This window comes from Camelus ferus, chromosome 11, assembly GCF_009834535.1.
Source record: "Camelus ferus isolate YT-003-E chromosome 11, BCGSAC_Cfer_1.0, whole genome shotgun sequence".
In the NCBI taxonomy this organism is placed as follows: domain Eukaryota; kingdom Metazoa; phylum Chordata; class Mammalia; order Artiodactyla; family Camelidae; genus Camelus; species Camelus ferus.
This window is the reverse complement of record NC_045706.1, coordinates 75093011-75115473: the sequence shown is the minus strand read 5'-3', so window position 1 is coordinate 75115473 and position 22463 is coordinate 75093011. Positions and strand designations below refer to the sequence as shown.

General features: G+C 44.2%; 1 protein-coding gene across 1 annotated transcript in view; it reads right to left on the bottom strand.

Moving 5' to 3' along the window:
* The window catches only part of RYR2 (ryanodine receptor 2), a 543213-nt gene that overhangs the window by 76669 nt on the left and 444081 nt on the right, over window positions 1–22463 (bottom strand). The window contains exons 67-76 of the mRNA XM_032491926.1: window positions 21269–21399; window positions 18278–18598; window positions 16788–17028; window positions 16323–16410; window positions 14011–14103; window positions 9078–9248; window positions 7992–8051; window positions 5397–5531; window positions 2642–2677; window positions 1782–1894 (exon numbers count right to left, since the gene is read on the bottom strand). Coding sequence (XP_032347817.1) covers window positions 1782–1894; window positions 2642–2677; window positions 5397–5531; window positions 7992–8051; window positions 9078–9248; window positions 14011–14103; window positions 16323–16410; window positions 16788–17028; window positions 18278–18598; window positions 21269–21399 — 1389 coding nt within the window. The remainder of the gene's footprint in view (window positions 1–1781; window positions 1895–2641; window positions 2678–5396; window positions 5532–7991; window positions 8052–9077; window positions 9249–14010; window positions 14104–16322; window positions 16411–16787; window positions 17029–18277; window positions 18599–21268; window positions 21400–22463) is intronic.

The following is a 22463-nucleotide window of genomic DNA, read 5'->3' as shown; positions in this document are numbered from 1 at the left end:
AGAGGAAGTCGTGGCAAAAAGGGGACCTGATACGAGAAGGTCGGAGTGTTAGAAGCAGCTGGCATCGCAGGGCGAGGGGCCCTGAATGATTCCAAGGTGGGCCGAGGGCTCACGAGACGTCAGGTCAGGCAGGTTTACGAAGGGCCTTGACACCGGGGAGAGGAACTGACGATGCGGCTGGAGTGGCCAGAACCCACCAGAAATCCGCGTACGGGCAGAGGCTCGACCACACCGGTGCAGCAGAATCACCTGTGGGGCCCTGAAACAGGGCCCGTGCTAAGCCCTCGGAGAAAGTCCGATTCAATGGGCTGAGGCTTAGATATTTCTCAAATGATGCCTGAGTGTATTTCCTGAAAGCACTGGAACAAGGGATGCGATTTTGAGTATGTCACACTGGAGAGAGCGGGCCGCAGACTGTGACACGGTAGAAACACACTCACAATCCGCTGCACCCACGTGCCGTGAGCAGGCGGCACAGTGAGCGCGAGCGGGGACGGTGAGGGAAGGGCGGTGGTGCGGGACGGGTCAGAGCGCATCTGACGGCACCCGGAGGAGGGCTGGGTAGGAGGAACCAGAAGAAGACTGAGAACAGGAATTCAAGGCCAGTGTTCTACTTGAGTAAACTGTGATGCCATGATTGAGTCAGAGGACGGAGGAGCAGCACACGGGCTGAGGAGGAAGTTTAATGTATTTTCTACTCAGTGAGTGACGAGATGGCAAAGAACGCACCTACCTTAGGGGACGGGGAAGGTGTGACGTTTTGTTCATTTTGCTTTGTTGGTGGTGGGGGTGGGGTGGGGATTTTTTTGGTGTTCTGGTTTTGTTTTTTTACTCCCTGACATATTCTTCATTCATTCAAACACTTACTGAAAGGCAGTGAAGTTCTGGGTACTGAGAGTGTGAAACTGAACACAGCTCTGAAGGGTCTCGAAGTCTGAATCAGGGACACAAACAGCTCCAACCCTACAGGAAGTGCACACAACTAGAGGTGCATAAAAGTGTCCCAGGAACAGAGGAGGAAGCATTCCATGTGCAAGAAGTAGGAGGGCGTGGCCCGGTCAGAGATGTTCTAAAAGAGATGCAGCCGGGCTGAGCCGTGGACCAGACACGGGGCGGACGCCACGTGCATAAAGCTCAGAGCAGGAAGGCGCAGTCTCTCAGGAGCGCCACAGGCAGGCGGGGGCGGCGCTGCGGGCTGGACTTCGGTGCACCAGTCACTTCCCTGTTAACAAGCACGCCTGCTGCACATCTGGAAGGCCGGTGGGTCTCCCAAACGGACTGGCGTTATTCCCGTGACTTAGTTCCTTACCGGTTCTTTTCCCCAAAGGCTAATCCTCACAGAAATAACCAACGGTGAGGAACGTCTACTGCGTCGCGTTCCGCTGTAAGCTCGCTGTATACCTCAGCCCACTGAACATTCTGAACAACCTGAGGGGGCAGATCTTACGGTACAGAGAAACCTGTAACAAAGTCAGGCAAGAAGCTCGACCAAGCTGGGAGGTGAGGGGTCAAGTGGAGGCAGTGGCCCCCGAAGAATGTGTCCCTAGTTCCTCTCTCCGGCCTCACGTGTGTGTGCAGAGCTGCCTCAGCGTTTCAAAGGCATTTGGCAATGACATTACAGACCAACAAGAAGACCCAAGAAGAAAACCCAAGTGCCACACGGAAGAGCCAGCAGGCCTCCTCCACCTCTCGGACCGCTGTGCTCACGCTGAGGTGGGCCAGACTCCTGTCACTGGCTAGGGGCAGAGCAGCTGCACCACGAACAGCAGAGGGACTCTGACCTCGGCAGGTTGTACAACGGGGCCATCCGGAAGCAGGCCACCACCGCCCGCTTCCTCTGCTTGGAGAGCAGCTTGTGCCACACGGCCTTCTTGGATCTCTGCGGGTGCTCCACCTGAGGGAGGACACAAAGGCGCACACACTCAGACCCCAACTGCCCTCAGACACACAGTGTTCAACAGCTGCACCTTTTAGCTGAAGACTTCTAGAATTTCAATTCCAAAGGGACCCCACAATTCTTATAGACAAACCCACGTCCTAAAAGCTACCAAATGCTCAGTCTGAAATAGTTTCAAATGTTACATTATGTTCTTTAGTAAAAATATAGTATTTTCCCAATAATGTGCACTTTAGAAGCTATGTCATCTCTAAAATCAAAGAAATAGAAAACCACTCTATATAAAACCATTCTGCATCCTTTACAGAATTTGGATATGGTGCCAAAACATATTTTCTCTCTACTCAAAAAAAATTCACCTATTCTTGTTTATGTACTCAATTTTATTGTGAGTTAGAGCAGTAAACATGAATAGAGGCAGCTAAAGAAAATCCTAAAGAGAAGTCAACTGTTTTGTAATATAACAGGATGGAGAGATGACGAGTCTTCATGAACACATTACTAGGAGTGAGAAAAAGAATTCAATTTTGCAAAAATGTTAAAACATATAATTGTTTTGTTAGACAGGGACAAATGAGAATTCAAACGCTGTAGTAAACGTTGCAAGCAAGCTATCTGTTTAGCTAATGGTGCTTGGAATTTCAAGAAGAAAAAGAGATTAATTATAAGTATTAGAGAGGAAGAATTCCAACATGTAATTCTACATTAATTAGTAATTTCTAGGCAATTGAACACTGTACTTCCCAGATTGTAATATCTCCGGCGCATAGATGTAGATTTCTGGAAAAAACGAAAATGTTACGTTAGCTAAAAAAGAAAAACTAAATTTATTATCCTTTGCAGTAAAGGGTCAAAATACGAATGTAATCATGCTTGAAGAAAACATTAAGAATGTCTGGATGACAGTGGTTTGGAACCTTTAACAAAGCAGCCCCTGTCTCTGTAATCCTCTTCCCTCCACTGGATCAGGAGACACTTTTTGATGATTATCAACGTCGATTTTCTTCTTCGTTATGTTAAGCGAAACACAACATGTTTGAGACTTAACGTTGTAGGTGAAAACAGAATCGAGAGTAGTGCTGTTCAACTAGAACAGGGCAGTCTGATCAGCGAGGGTGACAGTCAACACAGTCAAGTTCGAGGCACTGAAGACACAGGCGTGAACACGGGAGAAAAGGCCTCTGCTTTCATGAAGTCTACCATTTCGCAGAGCATTCTATTACCCAAGGGAAGACCTTAAGTAAGTGATTTTCCCTGTACATCCAGTAAACAGATGTCAGTAAGATCTGTGAGCCAAGGGTAGACACCGAGATGTGTCCTATACCCGTCTGAATGCCTGGGTGTGCGGGCGTGTCAGCCTGCCTAGAGTGTGACGACCCGAAAATTCCAAGGAGACAGCTTACTCTCACGAGAAAAATTACCGGGTGTGCAGTGCAGAACGTTCATTTGCAAAGGTCGCTAATGCTGGAGATAAATTAAATGAACTACTTCCTGGGCACCCAAAAATATTCTTTACAAACTGTTCTATGGCTTAGTTACAAATTAACACGAGAATAGAGGTTTAAAGGCACAAATTCAACATACTTCCACTGTTTTCTATTCTTTGATAATCGACTAGTTCTTTTTACTCATATTCTTTGTTTTTTCCTCTTCACACGTGGGTATCCTTAACATTCTGAAGCATACATGGCCTTAACTAACATCTGACCCTCTTCCCTTTCCCTGGGTGATTCCTCTTTCTTTAGGATTTACACAGGGGTCCTGTCAGTCAAACTAGATCAAGCGTGGGCCCCTTTTATTCTCTTGTCAGTACATCTGGTATCCCAGCACATCTCCATCATTATATGTTTATCTACCTGTCCACACCCTCTGCTTGAGCAGAGGAACAGAAGTCAGTGCCCGCACTCCCAGGGGACAATGTTGCCGTATGGCAGTGCACAGATCAACTGCTTAGTAAGAGGAACCTCACTGCTTTACAGATGACATCATCACGATCGCACAGATCTATGCATATATAACGTATGACTATAGTAAAACACAGTCAGGTTTCAAGGAACCTCATTTAGTGTATCTAAAATCACTCAAGCAAATCCAGATACGTGCATGAAAACCAGGAAGAGTTAGAAACTGCTGACAGAGTCATGGGCTCAGAGATGGCTCTCCAGCAGCCGTTCAGTTAACACTGAGCAGTCTTCTTACATGTGCACAGCACTCTGGAGACAAACTCCATGACTTTATATATCACTTAACATTCCATTGTCTCAAACTTCGTCATCTGCTGACTGGATGCTAACTTGTATTTATTTAATATATCATGAAAACACTTAGAAGTATTAAGTTCTCTAAAGAATATTTTATTAATATTATGGTGTTACAGAATGTGGTTGAAGAGTCTCCTACTTTAATCTCATCAGCTCGAGTGATAAACTGCCTGGCACTGGAGAAGTGATTAGCATTTGGGGCATCTGAGTAAGCAAGAAGGAAATTAAGAGGATACTACATTAGATGTATCCTTAGCTTATTTAACTGGCCAGGCCAGGGATGGGAGATGATCAGATAATATAAAATAGGAACCAAAGAAACATGTTTATTATTGCTACGCTGAAATATTCTGCAAAACATTCAGATGACAGCGTTTCTGAGATGCCATGGGACACTTTGTTATTTTATGTTCAGCATGAACTAATTCGGCCAGTGACAGAGCACACTTTGGGGTCCACCCTGAGCACCCTCATGGTGTCATCTTCCTGAATGGACCTCATGGGAAACAGGGACTGTCTCCGCACTGCAGATAGTTTACCTAAGCCAGGAGATCCCTCACCCCAAAACATAACCCACCGTCTGATAATGTTCAGGAATTATTGTTTTGGGAACTCTTGAGCAGAGGTAATAAGTAAGAAAATCAAACATACAGTGAGCTTTGTAGATTAAAAATAGAATACAACTGGGAAACGATGTGGAAACGCTCTTCTCAGGTGGTTTTTAACAGCAATGCATTGCTCTTCTCCAAATATAATTTATTGCTGATCTTGTGGAAAAATTAGCTTCAAAATATTTAAAAGAAGGGTTAAGCAACTGACAAAAAAAATCAAACATTAAGCCAGGGAAAGAAAGCATCTCAACATTGATATGAGCAGCAGAGAAAAATGATCCAAGTATAAAACATTTGAAATCAGGTGTAACTCCTGACATTTTTGTTAGGGTGATTTAAAACTGAGTTTACAATCCTCATGATGTGTTTACTTTTGGAAATACTTTGAAAAAGACAATAAAACAGAGGCCTTGATCCACCAAAACACAGCATCGATCCTACTGCTACAAAAATCAAGGCTTGGAGACAACGCTGATTAGCGACCAAGCGCTCCTGAGTCACAGATTCTCTGTAATGAACATGCTGACCACATGTTTTCTGGCCCACAGTTCACAAGCTGCACACATCGGTTTTTAAAATGTTTCTATGCAGTTAAGGCAAATGTGAGTGAGCCACACAGAATCGAACCTGCTCAAGGTGGAAGAGCACGTTTGCTATGTCCAGTACCCTTTCAACTGTCCTCTCGGGGTCGGAAGTGTCTTCAGTCCTGTTTGGTAGGTCTTTGTAAAGGGCCATCTGCCACCGAATGGCAGGATCCTCCAACTGCAGGACAAAGAAAGGGAAGAGTTCAGAAAACACCAGGGTTACAACGTACAGAGCGAAGACCCACTTCTGAAGAGTCGATCCACAGCGATTTACCGAGCACGGCGCAGCGCCTGATCATCACCCAGAGACCAAACCCAGAAATGCCTTGGCCTTGTGAGGCCGGTCATCCCATGAGGAGGACAGATGTCAAACAAATGTCTGCCCTGGTGACAAGGGCTGCTAGACGGACACAGAAGGTACCTCGAGCTTTCACCTGATCTGTCGGTGGTTGAAAGATTTCCCTAAACAGGTGCAGTTTCAACCAGGATTTGAGGGTCGGGGAAAGGAAATGGGCAAAGCAGTCTTTTACCTCTCCCTTCTCCTTTCATAGTCAATTTACCTCTACAGACACAGGGATTCTGCAACAGAGACTCAGTCTCACTGAAACGAGGATATCAATTCAGTGGAGGCCTGTCAAATCATATTCCTAGAATCAAGGCATCTGAGGACTCTGATTTTTAACACTATCAAATTTCCCGAGTGAAAGATACAACTGAATTCTGACTATGTTTAGGAAAGATTATTTTCAATCACAGAAACTGACAATTACAAGCATCTTCAGAGGAAGAGAGCACCTCAAAGAAATAACATAGAATAACTGCCATTAGAAACAGGCAGAGCAGTACCTTACGTTTCTCCTCCCCTGAAATACTTCCATTAAAAATGGGAGGCCGAATGTAATGAAATGGAAGTGAATGGAAAACATCCAGAACTCCCCAGCTCCTAGCTGAGAGAGCACAGTTTGAAACGTTAGAAGTAGCTTTCACCTGGCAGCAGAGCGGGGGCTTGGTACAGCACTGGATGACTTGCAGACACCGTCTGTCCTCTGATAAAACAGAGTGCTTTTTCTCCATGTACCTTTTCTCATCTGAGGACTATGGTACTTCTAGATTCTGTTCCTTCCAATATAAAGTTACTCCCCCTTGGCCCTAGGATTACCATTCCTCCAATTTCAGGACAACGTACTGAAGAAGGAGCTGGGAACAAAAGAACTCACTCTCACAAGGGTGCATATTCCCACAGTCTGGTGCCTAATCTGGAGCATGGAAAGCACGGGAGGAAACGTCAGGGAGAGTGAGAGCTCACAGCCCCTCATCACAGGCTCACGTCTGGAGGCGAGATGCTGGTGTAAGTGCGTTTCCTTCTCTGCTCTTCTCTCTCCCATCTCCCCAATCCACAACGTCAACTGTCCAAGTGACCTCTAGAACGCAGTGGGAGGGGCTCCCTCTGCTTATCCAGGGTGCAGCTTTCCGTCTGACCATTTCCTGAGAGCAGCACAAGCTCCCTAAGAGGCACTCAGCACTCCCCTTCTCCGTTCAGGGTGTGGCCTCAAGTCCCCCGGGCTCGCGAGAGCCTGTAGGGGCACGTGACCTCCTCAGACACACTGTACGTGGTGTAAACCTGAGGGTCAGCTGGAGGCTCTACAAACATTCTAAAAAATGTTCAAAATCTTTCTGCCACCTGAAAAGAGACCATGTTCTAACAGGAATGAATCTCCTCCTCTGTTAAAGTTATTACTAAATCTAGGGCTGAGTACACAACAAAGCGCACATGAAACTTGTTCTACATAATACTCATGCGCCGTGCATAAATGAAAGCATGTTGCATTTTTATCATTTTATTCCAAAGTGTTAAAAGAAAAAAGTATGGTTTGGGTCTTTGGAAAGAAACATTTTAATACCCAGAAAGGTATACATTATACTGTAGTCAATACTTGTTGACATTTGGACATCTTCATAGTCCAAAAAAAAAAATCCTCAGAAGGGACACCAGAACAGAAGCAAACAGTTGCATCAAAACAATACATCGCTAGACTTCTCACATCACATAGCAGGTTCTGTAAACAAACCAACAGTTTATCCTCCAGTGCGAAAGCATTTCCAAACAATGGTAAATGCTGGGACTACAGAAGCCACCTCTGGCCAGTACTTTACCCACCATTGAAACGCAGGTGTTGCCCTGATCTCCACTCATGCTTCTCTGCAGAGCACAAGCAGACGCATACACGGGCTTTCCCGTTACAGTAACCCTTACTGTCTCCTGTGTACTAATGACTCGTAAGTACGCATATTTAATTTCTGAGCACTAGGTATAAAATTTCAAATTCTCATAGACACCTGTCTCCGTGCCCCAAAGGTTCTCAACTGCTATGTGAGGAAATAGTCAACCTTTATTTCAACTGGAGACATCTTTTTTTTTCAAAGTTTGACCGTCTCTGATGGTCTGTTTTAAAAATATACCATTTTGTGTCTTGCAAGTCTTTAATACAACAGTATTTGCAAGCAGGATAACAACTGATTAAAGTAATGTATTTCCACTGTCCTACCTGTTAAAGTGACATCAGTCTAGTACTATTCTCCCAGACTGACTGACTGACTGACAGGTACTGAGTGTGCTCTAGAGTGACATCTGGCTTACCTTGCCTTGAAGGTGAATATTACTGCGGATTATATCTCGTACTTCATCCTCAGTGTCTTTCTGTCAAGAAATAAGTGTTACCTAAAAGAAGTCTTACAAAGCACAACTGTCTCAAGTCAACAGAAACAACCCGAACCTCTTTTGCAATGGTACACGTCTGAACAAGCATCTTTATAGGATTAACACGTGCTCAGACAATCTCCCGATACTGTTGTGACTTGAAACAGAACAAGTGTCTACTTTAACTCCACAGAAGGTGCACTAGACTCAGTGGAGCTCGGTTCACAGCAGCAGCGGGCAGAAGCGCATTCCCCTGAGTTCAGACACAAGTATGTCTCCAGCCGTCTCTGGACCTCCACGAAGCCGCATAGCACCCAACACCACCCCCAAAGGCCCGGGAATAATGAGGAGCAGAGCCCGATAGTCAGCTATTAGGCAGTGGCCGGCGGGCCCACGTCCCTGCAGCCCAGCCTGCTGCAACCTGCCTTCAGCCCGCTCCTGCGGTCTGGGCGTGCAGGGAGGCGTCCCGTGTGGGCACGAGGTGGGGGGGGGGTGTCCTCCAGGCACGTGGACATAACAGAACCATTCCAATTGGTACTTTCCAAAAATTGCCTCCTCTCTGTGTAGCCATGAAGAATAAAAAGAGAGGCCACGAAGAAATCTTGAGAACATCAGCCTCACTGCTTGCAGGGGAAAGGCTGCTGATTTAAAAGTCAACATCCTATCCAGCCTCCGTCGGCACAGGACATCATCCTTCCAACACTGAAAAACCACCCTTCATAAATGTGCAGCCACCTCTCACGACAAATTTTATAGAGGAGTTCGGATGAAATCCATTTTTTTCCCACTACCAGTGACTCGTTGCCACTTTTTTTTATTGGTTTCTCAATACGCCCTGGAGGTGATCAACATAATTTAGAAATAAAAACAGCCTCCAAAAAAACATATAGGCAGTCATTGCATCTGAGCACTAGGGCCTGTGCAGAGAAACTGCTTATTAATAAAACAGTCGGAGCAAATGAGATGCTGTCAGAGAGCGTGTGGAGGGCGAGTGGTCACGTCCACCAGGAGGGACAGGACCCTTACCAGACTAAACCGATTTTTGGCCAGAGCGATGAGCTCCTGGTCCCCGGGCGCGCAGATGTTCAGGCCGATGGGCAGCAGCCGCTTCAGCGCCGCCACGATGAGCGACGTCTGCATGGAGTACCGGTCCCCTCTGCGCTTCATCTTCTTCCTCTCCTGGTCAGACACGGCTGCCTGCGGAGCGACGACACACATGTCACAGGGTGAGGGAGGGGCCTTCTGACTCGACTGTAGCCTCCCCTTCCTCGTTCTCTGCTGGTCCCTAGTTTGAAAATCCTGCTAGGAACACACCCCCTCTCCTTCTCGGCACCCTTGCCGACGTCAAGTCCTACTCGAAGAGTCCCCGGTCACTAGCCTGCACTGGGAACTATTTCTCTATGACTTGAGAAGGAAAACGCACATTGTAGTTTTAGAGAGGCAGGTGGACGTATGAAAAATCCATGGCAATTTCAGATATTGTATGCCTCATAATTTTCAGTGCTTAAGAGAAAACGTTTAAGAATAAATGGGGTCTGTTCTGACAAATGCTTGCTTTGCAATACACACGCACACAAGTGGTATATATCAAACTCTCATAAAGCACGCCTGCCTTTCATACAGGCTGAGGACTTGTCTCCCAAGGCCTTAACCCCCACTCGGTGGAAAGAGACATAATATGCTAACGGATGTGACTTAAATACTCAGGACGACCTCTGGACGACCTGTTCCCAGCTGAGCACAGCCACGACCCTGCAGAGCTCTCCTGTGATTCGCTGAGAATCACGCCTGCAGCAGGGCCACCTCAACCGACAGAGTCTAACCCTCCCCGGGTAGTGAGTATTCCTCCTCCTATTACGGAGGCACATTCCCAGGTTAAAATTAAAACTACTGCCCCGTCGCCACTTCTTGTGCATGTTAAATCTCTTCGTAGCAATAAATCAAACATTGAAGACAGTTTCACTATAATGACATATTGTAATAGTTTTGGGCTGAGAAAAAAGCAGAAGAGAATTTAACATACAAATGATTTGCTTTCCCCAAAGGAAGGCGAAATTTATCACAACGTGATGGTGAAAAGAAGTTCTTTGCATAGTCAAAGTACTGAAACAACTGAAATCATACAGTGATGGCAGCTGATGCATCATGTTGATAATGTAACATATGTAATAAATATGTCACTACATATGTCACGTATCTATTGATGCATCAAACCTTTAATATCAGAACCGTAGCAACAAGCATGCTTTTCTGCACGTTCCCAAGAGATGACTTATTGCGTGGATCCCACTTGTATCTGTATCAATTTGTAAGACATTATTCTCAGCAAGTAGAAGCAGAACAGTGTATAATAATTTGTACTATTAAATTAGTTAACCCATGAAAATAATGGATCAGTGGTTTTAAATGAGCTCTTTGCTAAAAGGAAACATAACCACAGTGACAAAAATACTTACCCAAACAAGGAATCACCATCCTAAAAATTAAACAAGCTGATACAAATTATGCAAACATATTTCTATCTAATACTGGTAATTTAGTTTTAGCAAAACAGCATTACTCAACACATTAAAGTCTAAATTTTATTGGTGTCTAAGTTTTCTTTGATTTTAACCTGTAAAGCTTTGTTTTTGGTTTTACGGTTATAGAAGGAGGAACTCTTTAAGTGACCTTATAATAAAAATAATTTAAACCAACCCTAAAGGAAACTATACATTGTTTGATTTTGAGAAACACTAGATAAATTAATTCCTACTTATGCTCAAAATAGAATCTTGTTTTCTATACCACACGAAGTCTGAAAACAGAAAAGAATAGTTAATAAATCTCTGAACAATATGGGTGACACAGTCCACCACAGGTATGAAAAAATTTAACAAGCCATCACAGAACCCCCTGCACCTCTCTGCCGGTCGGTCTGGCTCGCTCAGGGCCCGTTTCCTCCCTGGACTATGGAGCTCCATTAGGGAAGTGGCCAAAGCCATTTTGCTCCTTTTTGTATATGCAGAACCAAGCACTGCACGCACCTCACCCACAGGAGCTGCTCAATAATTGAGCAGAACTGCTAAAGCTATAGAATTTGGATTTCATTTTCCATCTATTCCCTAACATTTGAAGCTGATATGAATACACAACAACACAGTCAATATGTAGGCACTGATGGAGGAAACTGTCACATGTTGAGGTATGGGGAAGTCATTCTGGCTTATACACGATTTAACTTAAATTTTATGCTAAAACAGGCGAGAGTAGCCTATTTTGCGGCCTGTCAAGTGTGCATTGTACATCTGCTTTAACCATTAAAGACAATAATGCATTTAAAAAATTAAAATGGAGTAACTGTGGTTCAGGCATCCAAAGCAGTGCCAGGTGGCCACTGTGGATGTGGTTTCAGACACGTTCCTACAGCCCTGAGAACCTGAAAGTTCTGAGCTGTATCAGACTGAAGGACACTACCAGCCATTCTCAAAACAGTATCTGCCCGCCGCTGCCAGCTGCGACCTTACAGTCTCAAGGTCTCCCCCTGGTTACTATGCAACCATTTCAGATCCTAACCGATCTTACTTAACAAGCACCCTTACGTCTTGCCAGCTCCAATTATAATTGACAAACAACTTATGTAGCTTGCGATTTTTGCCTTTATAAGCCTCCCCTATGCCGTAGTCCAGCAGAACACAATTCAAGTGCTTCCTGAATCTGTGTCTCCCAGGCTACAGTCCTCAGTTTGGCTCAAATAAAACTCTTTCCTATTCCTATTACAGATTGCTCATTGATGGTTTCTGTCAGCAGCATGTTTAAGGAGGAAAGCAGGATAAATGACCTCTCTCTTAAATCAGTCCGTGTGTGTGTGTGTGTGTCTGTCTGTCTCTCTCTGACACACACACAAGCATGCGCCACAAATACAGCTCTAACAATTTCGTCTAAAATTTAGGGCGGGAGAAGACCAAGGAAAAGGGAAGCACTTTCTAATACTCCTGCAGTGAAATAGCCCACGACTCTCCACCAGACATAGATACCTGTGGTTTTTGAGAATTTGGACATACTAAGTATGGCAGTGAGCCTATTCATAAAAAAGATTAGAGATCACAAGTTTTGGTGAGAATGCGGAGGAAAGGGAACCCCTACACACTGTGGGTGGAAAGGCAAATTGGTTCAGCCACTCTTAACTGCATGGTGGTTCCTCAAAACAGAAGAAAAGTAGGACCACCAGAGCACCGTGGCCAGCCACACACGCACAGTCTCTCCGGGCTACACACACTCGGCTTGAAGCTGAAGGACTTCCCCGCCCCAGGCTCCCATATTCCAGACTGGTCAGCTGGCCCCCGTCGCCTGTTCTGTGTTCCCTCCCGATTTTGGACATGGCGCTCCAGAGAAACCTGGGTTATCCCTGCGTGGGGGACCAGCTGAAGACCTCTGCTCGGAAAACCTCTGATTCCTTGAGTGTGCTGACACCCTGCAGTCACTGTCATCCTCCCCCAGGAAGCGCTGACCTCTCACGTCCTCTCTCTGTGCCTCTGTTAACACCGGTCTGAGCTGGCAACATGCTGACCAGGCAGAGAAATTCACTAAGTCTTCAGTTCAAACCCTGTGTGAAGTGTGTGCTCTGAGCACAGCCCCTCCTGAAGGAGGTGTTCCCCACTCTTGAGGCGGACTGTCGGCCCAGAGAAAACTGTCTCATCTCTTACGAGTCTTTCAGGAGCACAGCCACACGAAGTGACAGCCGGCAGTGGTCGGACAAATGTTCCAGCACGCACCGCTTCAGCGGGCGTTAGCTTTGAGTTCATGGGCAACACATCAAGTACATGCATGTATACCTCCAAATAAGACAGGGTGTGGGTGACGACATGTTGTGGTCCTGGCGGTCACCAGTGAAGCAAGTCAGATGGACTCTAGGGGTTCAGGGGGTGGGCCTACCGCCCCAGCGTCTGTCTTCTCGGAACTGATTTCCTTGGCCAGGGTACCACACTGTTTTGCATCTTTGGCCATTTGGCAGCATATTTTGTGTTATTCCATGTAATATGTTCATTTCATATTTAGTGGCAATTCAAAAGATAAAGGCAAGGACTTTTTAGTGTTTTGAAAGGAAGTTCTTCTTTCCCAAACATGAGTGATTGAGAAGACAAAAATTTCCATTTCATATGTGAGAACCTGGAATCCATCCACGTGGTTCTTAAACAATTCAGCTAATTATTTTGAACGTATGTATCTGACACACATAAATGTACATATATTTACTCCTGATGCATACATGACATTAACTAATTATATGTATATTTCTACTGATTGGCAATTTTGCGAGTGTGTCTGTTAAGTGTGTCTTTTCATTCTGATGCTTTGACATTTTGGGGCCCTACTGGTCCTTGACTGTCTTTTCCAGGGCTGTCAAACCCTAGAGATAGAAAAACACTCGCCTGCAAACACGCCTTTCATATGCAAACCAATCAGTCCAGAGTTCATGTTCCCCAATCTCCTCCCTTACCCGAACCTCAAGCCACCTGCCCTAACATCGAGGCCAGGTACCAGACAACCGGGAACAGAGCCCAATCAAGTTATTCAGACTAGCCAACCCCAACCCTGCTTACCCTGTCTCTCCTGCCGTTCCCGTAGACACCACAGTGAAGGTGTTTGTCCATGGCCCCCTGGATCCCCCGCCTCGTGATGGACCCTGGTGCTTCCCCATGTGTCCCCATTCCATGCCGTGCCTTCCATTTCTAGGGAGCTGTGAGTACAAACTTCTCCCCCCGTGACCCTCATTTCTGTGTCTGCACGTCTTGCCACACCTGAGTAAAACAAGGCCCAGGCACCCTTAAAATGGTGTGTGTTTAACCAGCAGACACTATGATCAAATAACCAAATCCCAGTTGTAAACCTTCAAGAGATCTTGAAAAAATCAACTCATTCAACTAGTGAATGTTGCATTCAGACATCTGCTAGAAAATGAAACAGATCATAGTCGTACCTTCGACATCTTTGACTTGGTGTCTGTGATGAGAAAAGACATGTTGTTGATTTCATTCTGCACCACGAAGTTCTGCTCTTCCCTTTTGAAGTTCTGAGAAGTTCCAAAGGAAATGTCAATTAAAGTCACGCAGATAAGAAGTTGATGGAATTAGAGGTTACACAGGACCCCAAAGTTTCTACAAAGATAAGGACCCATTTGATGTATAAGACATGAAGAAGGGAGACACATAGTTGTGGAATATCCAATGAGGCTGCTTGGCCACGGGCAACAATTCTGGGAACTAGACATAAATATGTATGTTTCACAGATGGGAAAACTAAGGTGAGGAAAGTGTAAGTAACAAAGTCACACACCTACCAAGGGATGGAATGAATATTCAAACCCCAGCTACGGTGAAAAGCATATATTGCCTCTTGGGATAAAAACAGATTTCCTAAGGGCATGCACAACCATAACGCAAATTCCCGTTCAGTCAGCTATTCCACCTACATTTTCAAATACCATAACATTATCTTATTCACTTTTAATTTAGGAACATAAAAGCACTTGCAAAATTTGAGCAGTGGTAGGAGTGAAAGCAAATACAGAATAAAAGCAGAAATAATCACAGAGTTTTCAAAGAGAAAGAAACGATCTTCCTTTTTCAGATAAGCAAAACCCAAATAAAATAATTTTAAAGCATGTAAATATGTTAGTAATCGATGAGTAATAAAGGTTTGTATGAAGGACAGTGAGTAGACCATGCGTCAACTTTCACTCAGCTCATGTTAACATGCCAACTTACTATTAATAATACTATGGCTATTCACATAGTTAAGTATTTGCAGAAGAATATGCATGACACATATTAACAGATGTGTGTTCTAAATATACCCATGAGATTCAAATACACACATTCAGATTTTTTTCTTATTCTTGAAAGTATCATTAGGCATTCATCCAAAAACCTACTGATTATGACAAATACACTCATTTCAAAGTTCTGTGTTGCTTACAAATTTAAAGATACTTCTTTGGTGTTTTAGCTATTGATGAAGTTGAAGATTCTCAGTTCTTCAAGGAAAAATATGCTGTTTCTAGTTTTCTTAAGTGATTTACTCGGGGCTCTGGATTTCAAAATTCCCTTCGGAAGTACCCTGAATGATCTAATCCCCCTTAAGGTGAGTTACCAAGGATAAGAAATCATGTGCTTTTATGAGAGGCGCATAAAGAGTCTGAAAGAATCTCCCATGATGCCACAGAGAGTGAATGTCAGCGTGGAGAGACAAGTCGACATGTTAAAAAGCCATTATTTCCTTTATTATCTCTATGTGATTATATTTTTTAATGTACGTTTTTATGTACATCTTGGTATTAAGTTTGACAGACTCCTCAGAGGTAGGCAACAAATAATTATTATCCTAAATATTAAGTAGAAAAGTCTTATTTTTTAAAAATATTACATTTTCAAATTAATCAGACTTGTATAACAACATAATGAAATAAAGTGGGAAGCGACCTTTAATGACACCCTGAGGTTGAGGTGTTTATTTTTACTTTCTCAGTCTCCCTTTTACATAGCACCACAGAATAATAACCGACACAAAAACTCTAAGCTTTTGAAACAATCTGAGACACTAATGTTCATTTATCCATATTCTACTAGTCACTGGAAATAATTATAGGTCACTATAAAGTTCCTTCTTTATCTGTAAGTATTTATTTTTGTAATAGATTTTACTACAAAGTTCTTACAATTAAAATCTTTTTCAGATTTAGGAATATATAGTTCTACGTGTAGCATACAAAACAGTGCAAATTCACTAAAGATGTACTTGTAAATTCTACTGACAGGATTCCTAGGAGCTTTATTTTATTCTAATGAGTGAACAAAACTAAACTCCTAGGGAAATAAACGTGTGTGATGACAGAACGAATTTAAAGAAGCAGCACCTTCACAAGTGACCGGGGAAACAGGAGCCCATCCCAGGCCCTCAGACTCCCAGGGGCGAGGCGGCCAAACGCAGCAGAGGGAAGGTCGGGGGAGTACCACAGCTCTGTGGGCACACAGCCCTGAGATTTACGGGCGAGGGTACGGTGATGTTTATGGAGTGTGATTAAAACCTTCTGTGATTGTTGAAGGATAAACTACAGAACTCAAGCTCCCCAGGGGAACCTATTCTGTCTCCTCACCAGTTACGTGACACTCAGGAGACAAGCCTGAGACACACGCTGGTAGGTGTTTACTACGGGGGTTGGAAAGTTGATTAAATTTCGAAAGTCTTCGACACACACCAAAGAGTGAGCAGGGGCAACACGCTCCGACTTACGTGGGACTTTGACCAGTAGATAAACACCTCGGCCACCATGCGGAAAAGGTCCTCTGCTTCTGCGTTAGGCTCCTGGAGCCACTTTGCCCTGGGTCATGCAACACATAAAGCGGCTTCTCAGTTACTTGTTAAAGTCATGAAAGGAAAAACAAAAATCACCCTCTCAGGTTAAATTTGAAGCCAAGGAAACTAGAGGCAGGCACGCTCGCCCACAGAGCTCATAAGTGGCTTTAGCGCACAGCTGGAACATGTGAAATAATTTCAACGTTGTCAGCGTCAAACTGCTAACTTCCACATGCGTAAGGCAGACTGCGAAATTAACGTACCTACCCACCTCTGGTTAAGTCATAATCACAAGCAAGCTCATCGCTAAGCAGTAGTGAATGAGGCAGTTCAACTGGGACACGAGAACCCAGTGAGGTTACGACCGGATTAGAGAAGTGAAATGACTTTCGGACACTCTACCTGTTGTAGTCCACAAATCGAATCAGGAGCGGGTAGAAGGCGTAGAGGTCCCTGGCCAGCGTGGTGAACTCGTCCAGGATGAGCAGCTCCGCCTCGGACATGTCCCCCCTGGCCTCGGACTTCAGGTGGTCCTCCTCCGATACCACCATCGCCGCCTTTTTCTTGAGTTTCTCCATTAATGGCAGGAAATGAGTTTTCAAGAGCTGAGGTTTCACTTTGTTTATAATGGGCTGGGAAAACACTGTTTGAAGACAGACATTACCGTTCGGCTCTGCATAAACAGTCATTAAAGTGAGGCTCAGACGGTCACCAAAGTTGCAGCATGATTTCAGCCTCCCTCCCCTGCAGCCCACGGCTTCCGTTAGCACCCAGCTCACGCCTCGGTTGTCTTCCTGGCCCCAGACCTGATTACACAGCTGCTGTTCAAAACAGTTACTGAACGGAATTTGCTGTGCTTCCTTGTGTTTTAAAAAAGAAACTGGCAGCTAATTCAGAATTTAAAAAAAGACTTTCACCCACTTTGGAAATCAATTATTTTCACACAAAGAAGCAAGTCCCCAAATGGAAAAGGTCCCCCTGGCCCTCTTCCTAAAGCACAGGAGACTGCGTTTCTGCCACTGCTCATCCCCTTCGTCACCTGCCTGGGCGTTCCCGCCCCTGCCCCAGCGGAGGAGCCAGGTCACACACAGCGCTGCGCATGTGTTTCGTGATCACTGCAGTGGTCAGCAAGAGCTCTACACCTGGCTAGGCCTTTTTTAAAAGGCATTTTTTCTCCTAAGAGTAACATACATATAAACATTGGGGAAATGTATAAAAGGGAAATGTTAAAATCAACCATAATCACTCTACCCACATTAGTAAGACACTGGTGTATTTTTTTAGGGGAAATTTTATCAAAGAAAAAACTCATATGTATATTTCTGAACTTAAATTTTTAAAACTCTTATTTTAATCCTCCATGATATTCTGAACAGTTTCCTAAGTCATAAAGCATTGTCGAAACCTTAATGTTTGAAGGTGGCACAGCACTCTGCTGCACGGGTGCACACAATCAACGCGACCATCCTCCAGTGGCCGGGCATTCAAGCTGCTTCCAGTCACTCAGTACAGAGAGTGCAACAATCGATAAATGTGAGTATCTGACGGGGTCTTTTGATTGTCCTCCCCAAATCCCGGTAAGGCAGATTACTGTCAAAATTCAGTGTTATTTTTGTCTTTGTCTACAGAATCACCACTTTTTACTGCTGTGTTCACGGATTCTTCTTAGAGAGACTGTCAAATCAAGAAAATGTTTACTCACTTAAGAGTAGTAACCCTGTGGAAAGTTACCCAGTGTCTGATCAAACCTGCGTCTTTTAAAGAACAGCGTGACAGAAGTAATCAGGAATATTGTTTGCGGAAGAAAGTATTAAAAAAGACTAAGACGGGGGCGGCTCTAGTCCTCCGTATCCCGAATCCCCCAGGGAAGCGGTGCTCCGGCCCAGCCTCACCTGCCAGCCTCTTCATCCAGGCGCCCTCGTCCACCCCCAGGTTGTTGTATATGATCTTCAGGATGTTGCCCAGCAGCGTGTTCATGTGCTCCGAGCTCAGCGCCGTGCAGCACGTGTCTGCCCTCCCCGGGTGGTTCTCGGGGCCGTGCTCCCACCAGCGGGACATGTAGCTGCAGAGCATGGGCAAGATGACCTCCATCACATGTGGCATCTGAGTGTAGCGGATCCCAGACTCAGCCAGTTCCACAATTTCTTCCATGAGCTTCTCCAGAGATGGTATATTTGGACAAACGTCTTCCACATTAGCTGGCAAACTGAGAGCTAGAGAGGCACACATAAACATGAACAGTGTGCAGTGAGAGCAGACAGGGCGGTCACACGGCCACTGCGGACAGCAGCCCCCAGCTACAACGCCTCACGTGGGCACCCAAGCTCCGCCAGACCTGACGTGCCTGCAGCTGGATCCCTCTCCCTCTTCTCCCAGCAGCGACTTCAAACTCCTTTTCCCCAAGTCCTCACCCTACCCCCTGAAGACCAGCCGACGGCCGTCCCTTCTACTTCAGAGCTAATGGGGTATCCAAAGTCTCCTCCTCCAACTGCCTCTCGTGCCAACAAGCCTCCCGCCTCTGGTCCACAGCCAAGCTCGCTCCCCTTTCCGGAGGAAGGAGTCCTGAGGTCCCTGTTCATGGTCCCACCTGTGCTCCCAACACCGAACCAACCCGACAGCACGGCCTCACCCAGGCCTGGATTTTCAGCCCCTTCCTGCCCCACTTCAGAAGCTCAAGTCTCTCTAGACTGTTGACCTTTCCAAGTGCTCTCCCAGCCACAGAAATGACAGCCTCTGCCTTCCACCACCCAGCAAGTTTAGTCTTCCACAGTCCTATCTTACTAAGTGTTACAGTGGGACCTCTCATCACTCACCTAATTCCCTTTTCTTAAAAACCCCTTTTCCTTCACCTCAACGCATGGTCTTTCCTGACTCTCTTCTGAATTTAGCCTCTCTCCTTGACCAACTCTCTTCTTCTGGCTGAACTTGTAAATGTGGGTTTTCTAGGGGACTCACCCTTACCTCACCTCTTTTTTTCAGCTTCGGTGTTTGCCTAGGCCATTTTGGCCATTCCCATGGGCTTCTGCTATCAGCTAATAACTTGAAGCCATTATTTCCTACAGTTTTTTTGTGTCTCATAAGGAATGTCTCAAAAACAACTACAATACAATGGGTCTGAATTTGAACTTGGCCTTTCCTCTGCAATCTATCTTTTGAGCAGGCACCACGACCTCGGTGAGGACATTATTCAGTGAGTCACCTGGGCTAGACACCCGGGAGAAATTCTAGGCTCTGATGTCCCTTCATCTCCTGCAGGAGATGCTTCTACCTCTCAGATCTGTCACAATCTCCTCACTCCACTTGAGGGGCCTAGCCCCCATTAGAGCTCTTCTGAATCACCTACAATCATCTTCTGATTGGTGATGCTCGCTCATTCATCATGGCTACGATGGATTTCTAAAATGCAAATCTACTTTGGTACTCCCCTTTTCAAAGCCAATAAAAGGACCCTTTCTGCACTGGTACAGGCTCCACTCTTGACCCGACACAGAAGGCCTTCCTTGTCTCATCTTGCTTTTCCATCCTTGCCTCCTCTTTTCTCTTTCTTCCCCTAAAAGCTATCTCCATCTCAAAGTACCTGAAGTTTCTCCTAAAAGACCCAAGTCTCAGTGTTTCTAACTTCAAGGCTCATCTTGTGCCAACTCTGAATCTTCCCAGGTGCTCTCAGCTCTGACTGCGTTTTCTGTGTCCTCAGTGTCCTCTGTCAGAATTTTGTCACATGTTATTTATCACCCTGAATTCTGTCACATGTGTTTATCACCTAGAAACTCCCCAAGGAAAAGACTTAAATCTCATTCATCTCGGTATCATGTCCCTTCCATCCACCACGGGTGTACGTCACAAGTGGTTATATGTTGAATGACTTGCCTAAACAATGAGTGAAAGAGAATCATTAAATTCAATCCCTTTGCTTTGTTATGCAAATTTGCTATGGAAACATAAGCAGGTAAATGATCTGCTCTGTGCATATCCTCACTGTAATGAAAGAACAATCTGCTTCATTCTTGACTCATGGCAAAAATACAACGTATCAAAAATCCTTAGTAAGACAACTCAGTAAGACGCGCTTACACAGATAACTAATAATCCAAACTCAGTTGCGTCTCCCCGTTTACAAATACGTTGTGGAATTTACATAGAAAAATACCGCTAGGTCATACTCAGCATGTTCTTCTTTAGCTTCCTCTGCTATATGAAATTAGAATCATAAAATAGGCTAATTCAATAGTGACCTTTTTTTTTGAGTTTTTAAAAGGTTTTTACTTGAGAGAACTCACTATAAAATCAGTGTAACCAGTAGGTCCCATAAAAACATGAATTACACAAAGAAACGATCTCATTAACGGAGAGGAATGCGTTTGTGAACAGCAAATACTTCTTGTCTACGTTTGGGGAGCTCTTTAGGGCTTTTGGAAAACAACTAAAATACAAGAGACTTATCAGACTTAGGGGACCAAACCGCTAGGAAAAAATGCTTGGAATAAAGCTGTCCCAGTAAGGTAGACACAGCAGGTGAACCAAGAAAAATGACAGGTACAAACCCAGAAATACAATGAGCAAGAATGCTGTCTGCTCGCTGACCACCTGTACACGGCAACTGAGTCAGGAATCAGAATGACTGATTTTTTCCGTATCTGCTGATAACTTTGTCTTACTATCGAGAGTGTTAATTTGTGGCTCATTAACTTAGAAGAAATTAATTTTCTTTCAGAAACACCATGGGAATAGCATTCTGCATTCCAAAAAATGCCAAACAATAACTCTTAAGAACAAACAGCATTGGAGATCATGAATAAAAATGGCCCATTAAAAAATACAACAAATAACAAATGTCATGACATTTTAGCTTCAGATACGAAATGCCGCACGTGCTTCTGCGTTACCTGCTCTCTCTCGTGAAGACTTCGTATTGTAGATTGAGTAAACGTTGTGTTTGTCCAGATGAGTTTCCAAAAAGGCTACAGGAAACGCACCAGCAAAGGCAGCCAGGCATTCTCCTAATGCAGAACGTTGCCTGTAAGTGGAAAACGCTTGTATTTTTTAAGTCTTCTAAGTGAATAACTGAAGCAGTTACGTGAAAATTGACTAGTTCCACCTAAAAGGGCAATAACAGTGCTCCTGATAAAACTAACCTTTAAACCCAATTTCTATACTGCAAAACATCATACACTTTCAATGGCAAGTTCTCTACCACCAAAAAAAGCTAAATTATCTGTCAGCTAAAAAGAAACTAAAAACATTACATACTAAAATAACAAATAAAAACCTGTAAACTCCCCCACAAGCTTGGATATTTCACGTGCCGTCTTCTTTCTTTTTTAATATGATGATCTAAGGAAGAATTCTTGCCATGTGAACAAATGGATTTTGATAAAAAATTTAAAAATAAAGTACTAACACTAACAAGCAAACATTAGCATTTCTGAAATGTTACCTTGTATAAGTAACTTCAGGGCAGCTATGAAATACTAAGATATGACAAATGCTATAAACTATTGATAACACTCAAAATTGATTTATCATTTTCAAGGGAAGGAAGGTGCTTAGGGAATCAGACTGTGATCAATTTACTCAATTTACTCCCCTGCTCCTGATATAAATCCTCTCTCTCCCTTAGTTATCTACTTAATCCAAGGCTTTATGAGCACATTAAGTGTTTATTACATATAGAATAATAGGAGAGTGATTTCAGCAGTTTAAGAACTCCTTAAATGACTGTACACATTTTATTTGAAAGTCAATAAAATGGCTCTAATTAAGAAAAGATTACATAACTCTCTAGGTAGTTTTAAATTTCTCACTAGAAAAACACACTTAAACAATGTCTGACTATCTAATACTTTAATTAAAAGCTAGTAAATACCTGTCCAGCTAGGAGAAAATGGCCCTTCACAGAACGCCAATGAGTAAAATAAAGTTCTATTCAAACATCTAATAAAATCTCATTACTAAAAATAATCTAGTAAATTACAAAGACCAGGCTTAGATTCAGACAGACCCAAGTCCTGATCTTCATCCTAACACTGGTGTTACTCATTATAGGAAAGTTGCTTACTCTTTTCAAGTTTTTCTTTCCTT